The 6,028-nt window shown below is 40.9% G+C and overlaps 1 protein-coding gene across 1 annotated transcript in view; it reads left to right on the top strand.

Annotated features, from left to right (window-relative positions):
- LOC109951634 (formin-1-like) overlaps nt 1-6,028 on the top strand; it is a 66,388-nt gene that overhangs the window by 16,448 nt on the left and 43,912 nt on the right. Inside the window, exons 7-8 of the mRNA XM_020586237.1 lie at nt 1-181; nt 2,428-2,566. Of these exons, the coding sequence (XP_020441893.1) occupies nt 1-181; nt 2,428-2,566 (320 nt within the window). The remainder of the gene's footprint in view (nt 182-2,427; nt 2,567-6,028) is intronic.

A 6,028-nucleotide genomic window follows, 5' to 3' on the forward strand; every position in this document is an offset into this window, starting at 1 on the left:
TATCTGGAGTTGTCCCCCCTCCTCCCCCCCCTCCTCCAGGCTTTGGCCCCCTACCTCCACCCCCTCCAGGGGGCTTCAGCCTCATCCAGAAGGTGGAAAAGCCCCCCCGGAAGCCTTCCATTGAGCCAGCCTGTCCCATGAAGCCTCTGTACTGGACAAGGATACAGATACAGGACAATAAGTATGTACAACACTGCTTAAAGCTTACTCTATAAGGCTCGTTTCTGTTGATTAGAACTTAAATCTTATTCTCATAGATTTGTGCAAACACTGCTAAGAAGTCACATAACCATCATGCAGGCTTTAAACAAACCAGCCCTGCTTGGAGAGTGAAATTATTCCCCAAACTGTTATAAACATCTATCACAGATTTACTGAATGATTTCCCAGTTCAACTTTGACCTGCCTCACATGTGGTAATCATGTTTCTCTACATTGAGGGGTTATAAGACATTTTGGGGGATTCTACCTCCAAATAAGGTGGTCACAAAAAGGTGGCCAAACTGTTGGCTTGTTTATAGCCTCTCTGATTGTATGACTGATTACGTTTCTTGACGTGTCAAACTCTGTTGTGCAGATGTTTCTATGTTACCAGAGATGTCAGTTAATTTTTGGTGAATGCAATGTTATTATAGCTGATTGAAATGATTGCCAAAACCATAAAAATAAAACACAAGATGTTATAAGCTATCCTTCAGGATATGCTGATATTTCAGCTGAAGATATTCTGCTCAGTATGTACTTTGGTCAGAAAAATCTAAGGCTTTGTATCAAGATTGTTTAATTACTATTGGCTAATACAGTATTACCTTGTTTTTAAATTCAAATATTGGTACCTGTATCAGCCTCAACAATCCAGTATTGGTTAGGCTGTATTAAGGATAAATACCAGGAAATCTGAGACGATGCACATGGTATATGATTTATTTTAATTTGATTGGGTGACTAACATTTCATTGATTTTCATTAGTGGTTGTTTGGGGGATTATGGCAGAATGTCATCACACTGAGGGGGCAACACAAAGATCTCTAAAATCTGAAGTGAAGATACTGTTATATCAGGGCTTATAAAGGCTCTGTTGAGATACTCTGTAACTGTAAATGGATTATCCAGCCCATTTACAGTGGCTGTGGTTGTTTGCCTCTGAGTGCCAGCCTTCCAGCTTTATGGCCTTGTATTTCCATGGCTGGATTAGTGTAAGGAAGGAAGTTCGATTCACACTCTCTCTTCGACACTGGAGAACTGACTGATACACTACATCAATTTCAAGTCATCTATAAATTTAACTGTAAAGGGCCAAGTTACGGGGCATAAAATAGGTCAGATGTTTAACTATAGCTGGATCAGCTGTGTGATCTCTATTAATGCTGTGAGATTCTGAGTTATGAGTAAGGGATGAAATGATGCCAAGTGTCTCATTGTAAGCTCACACACAAAGTACATTCAGGACAGACTTTCTTGGGAAGCTACAAAGAAAAGGGAACTGGGCTTTAAAAAGGATTTTGAGTTCAATTATCATAATCCAAAAATGTCTAGCATGGAAATATCTCTTGGAGTTTGGTTGTAATTTTCTTTTCCAAGGTAGTTTCCTTTTACTGTTGGAGGCTGTTCACTGGATTTACTTTGCTCAGTTTCTAGAAGGGAGTGCAAAATCAAAAGAGGATCTTTGTGTTATTGTGTTGTGTCCAGGCTTTTTTTTCTTGTTGTAAATGGGCCTTGACTCTGTGGGCGCTGACCTGAGTAATGTCATTAAATTATGACCCCATGGACAGCTGCAATGTTTACAACAATATGACATGAAAGATAACATGAGAGAGGTAATTAGGCATGTAGTGTGTATTATAGATGTCATCACTCCAAAATCTTTATTTTGAATTAGTTTATTTGTTAGTAAGCGTGTTGATTATGCTGTTTGATTAACCAACAAGGGGGAGGTAAAGTAGTGACGTGTTGAGTTTAAGTGACAGGAAAAGTGTTTGGAACAGCAAAGAGCTGAACATTCTCCCAACTTTAGGCCCCTCTTTGTCATATTTCTGCCCCTGTTTGTTTTGTCTATGTTACTCAGCAACTTCTGAAACACAACACTGCTTCGCATGTTCTTGTCCGTTTGCTGGAAATGATCCTTCATTACAGAAACAAACTTGTCTTAAACCTTTGTTATTTTTATCACCTAGCTCATAAACAGTGCTTTTTAAATCAAGATCGAAGCCATTCTTGCCAAGCTTTTGTCAGACAGTGAAATGGAAAACAGTGGGCAGATTGGATAAACATCGAATAAGCTTCCGCAAATAGAACACAATTTGTTTAGCTCATGTTTCTAGGTTGTCTTGAGAACCACTGGCCTGTGACTGAGTGTTTTGCACCCTGTAGCCTCAGTTTTGATGCACTGATTTATAATAAAATATTAATAATGCTGCTTTTTTCAGCAACAACACACTGTGGGGTTCTCTGGAGGAGCCAAACATCAGCACTGATGAGTTTGAGGAACTTTTCTCCAAGGCCACGCTACAGCCAAAGAAGAAGACCCTGTCTGACACCTTTGAGAAGAAAGCCAAAACTAAAAAGGTAGATTACCTTAGTCTGCTCAGTTTTTTCTTGACATGGAGTGCTGCCTGGAAAGTGTAATTTATTAGTTATTTCTGGCTGATCTATTCTTATCTGGCTTGGTTTGAAAATGGTATTTTGTTTGCTGACATGTTCACTGTAAAGCAAAGAAAGAACTAGAATTACAGCTTTGTGGTTGAATTCCTCCACCAACCGGTCAAATTCACGGGTACGGGACAGAAGTGAGGTCACAGTGACCTTGACCTTAGACCACCAAAATTTAATCAGTTCATCCTTGAGTCCAAGTCGACCCTCCTGCCAAATTTGAAGGAATTCCCTTAAGGCATTCCTTACATAGCATGTTCACAAGAAACTGGTGGACAGACAACCAGGAAACGCAATGCTCCTGGCCTTGGCTGTCACTGCTGCAGAGGCATAAAAACAGAAAGAAACAGAATACACTATGATCAGGTCCTCCTTCAGAGTGTAGCCCCCATTCTCAGGTACTGCACTTGACCAACACAGTTTATGAGTTCACTCCTCATCTGGACAAGCTACTGTATCCTAAACATGCAGCGCTGTGATCGATGTAGGGCTTCAGAATTATGTTGTTTTACCATTGGGGAAGGCTTCAAAGTTTATATTCGAAACTGAACAAGAAAAATCAGCAAAGCTTGCTTTCTGTCAGATTGATCTACCCAACAAAAAGACACACTTGTCTTGTGCAGTGCTGTAACTCTGCACCTCCTGCTGCAGCCAGTGCTGCATCAGCATCCTGGCTGCCTTGTGGTCCTCACTGTGGCGTCTAAACAGTTAGACATCAGTCACTGCCTCACACTGTCCCCTCTAAATCCATACACATTCCCTGTTCTGATCAATCTGTTAAGGCTCCACTCTAGGCCACTGTGTGTGTGTGTGTGTGTGTGTTCATCTGTCCCTGATCCTCCATCCTTAGATCTCTCTGTTCACTCTGGTCACTCTACAGCAGCAAACTGTCCAACATTTGATCCAAGTCAGACAGCCACATCCAGACACAAATCCTGCTAACTGTCTCCTGCCAGGGGCTTATGTCAGCCTGGAAGATGTTTGACCCCAGTAATGGAAACACTGTTGAAACACATTCATATCCATCAAAAACTCCATGAGCAATACAGCACTTGGTCTAAGAGAATGAGCTGTATGGTATGCTGGCTCACGTTGACATCTGTGTTTAGACATTTTTATCCCCAGTACTTGGATTATACACGAGTCTTGCATTTAATATAAAGGTCTGCATCTAGAGCCAGAGAAAGAGGAAAAGTGAATATGTGAAGGCATGATTGTTTTCAACCCTCTAAGAATCCAAATCACTGGAGAGGTAATCAAAATAAAAGAAATTTGTTTACATAATCATTTTTTTTATTCCACAAAGTTTATACTTGGAGTTAAAGGGAGACAAATTTTTGAGAGAGAAATCTCCTGAATCACCAGCTAATTATGGTTTCCAAGAAGTTCAGCTGGTTAGCGGGTGGGAAAGGCAGAGGCAGCGGAGAATCAAGGAACAGAGTTTTTGGGCAGCTGTGGAGGAGTAAGATTAGGGTTGAAGACTAGTTGCTACTGAGTTGAGGTGGTGTGGATCATAGAGGGGGACTGAAATGAGAAGAAAGAGTAATTACAAATATCAAATCAAATCAAATTTTATTTGTATAGCGCCAAATCACAACAAAAATCATCTCAGAACACTAGAAAGTAAGGTCTAGACCTTACTGTTAACACTATTATTACAGAGGGAAAACCCAACAAATCCCTCTTGAGCAAGCACTTGGCGACAGTGGGGAGGAAATACTCCCTTTAACGGAAGAAACCTCTGACAGACCCCGGCTTTTGGTGGGCGGCCTTCTGCCTTGACCGGTTGGGGTGAGTGGATAGAGGAGAGAGAAAGGAAGAAAAGCAACAGGACAGAACAAACAATCAAACACTGGTCAGATTGACGTGGCCGGTGACTGCTCATCAGAAACATAGAGCTCCAGGGCCAGGGATACCTGCAGAAATGTACAGGGAGAGAAAGAGAGGACACACTACGGGAGAGAGGAAACACAAAGTTAGTGATGTGTAATGGTGGCATATAGATGCATAGGGAGAGAGGAGAGGGGAGGGGAGGGGATGAGAGAAACTCGGAGCATCATGGGGCCCCCCAGCAGCCTAGGCCTATAGCAGCATAACTAAGGGAAGACTCAGGGTCACCTGATCCAGCCCTAACTATAAGTTTTATCAAAAAGGAACGTCTTAAGTCTAATCCTAAAGGTAGAGAGGGTGTCTGCCTCCCGAACTGAGACTGGGAGTTGGTTCCATAGGAGAGGAGCTTGATAGCTAAAGGCTCTGCCTCCCATTCTGCTTCTGTGGATTCTAGGAACCACAAGTAAACCTGCACTCTGAGAGCGAAGTGCTCTGTTAGGATGATAAGGCTCTACGAGGTCTTTAAGATACGATGGAGCCTTGTCATTAAGGGCTTTGTATGTTAGGAGAAGGATTTTAAATTCAGGGAACTAATGGGACATCCAATTGGGATATTAAAGAGTTACAGTAGTCCAGCCTGGAAGTAACAAATGCATGGGCCAGTTTTTCAGCATCACTTTGAGACAGGATACTCCTGATTTTCGCAATATTGCAATAACAATAATAATAATAACAACAATATTTTTGTTACTTCCTCAGTATGTTGTGTGTCTCTTCTCTGTGTGGCATGCACACATGAACCTTTTCAGTTCCTCTTGTCAGGAATGTGTGTCTACTTCCTCTTTTCTGTGATTCTGCCTTTTTCACTCCTTTAACTGCAAAATCACTTTTCTCCATTCTTTCAATACAATCTTTTCACATTTTATTCTTATACATTCACTAATGATTATTTCAACAAACACACACAAGTCATCTTATGATTACCCTTACTCATTAAAAGCTTAACTTTCTAAGCATTCTGCCATAGCATTTTAATAATAATTCCTTTGTCTTCTCCAACCTCCCCTGGAACTTCCACTTTCTCCTCTGCCTTCTCTGTATCTTGGTTCTATCTGGGACTCGTATTTACAGCTTCGCTGACACCAATTTTTCAGCATCACTTTGAGACAAATGCTCCTGATTTTTGCAGGTGAAAGAAGGCAGTTCTAGAGACTTGGTTTATTTAATATATTATTTATTATTTAAAGGACATGTCCTGGTCAAAAATGACTCCAAGGTTCCTCACACTAGTACTGGAGATGCGAGTTATGTCATCTAAAGTAACTATATGATTAGACAGCAGATTTCAAAGGTTTTCAAGGCCAAGCACAATGAGTTCATTTTTGGCAGAGTTTACAAGTAAGAAGTTACAGGTCATCAAGGCCTTTATGTCTATAAGATATGCTTGAAGTTTGAACAGCTGATCTGATTCATCTGGGTTTATAGATAAATATAACTGAGTATCATCTTCATAGCAATGGGAATTTATGCTGTCCTTCCTGATAATAT

The sequence above is a fragment of the Monopterus albus genome, unplaced genomic scaffold (assembly GCF_001952655.1).
Source record: "Monopterus albus unplaced genomic scaffold, M_albus_1.0 scaffold400.1, whole genome shotgun sequence".
Lineage (NCBI taxonomy): Eukaryota > Metazoa > Chordata > Actinopteri > Synbranchiformes > Synbranchidae > Monopterus > Monopterus albus.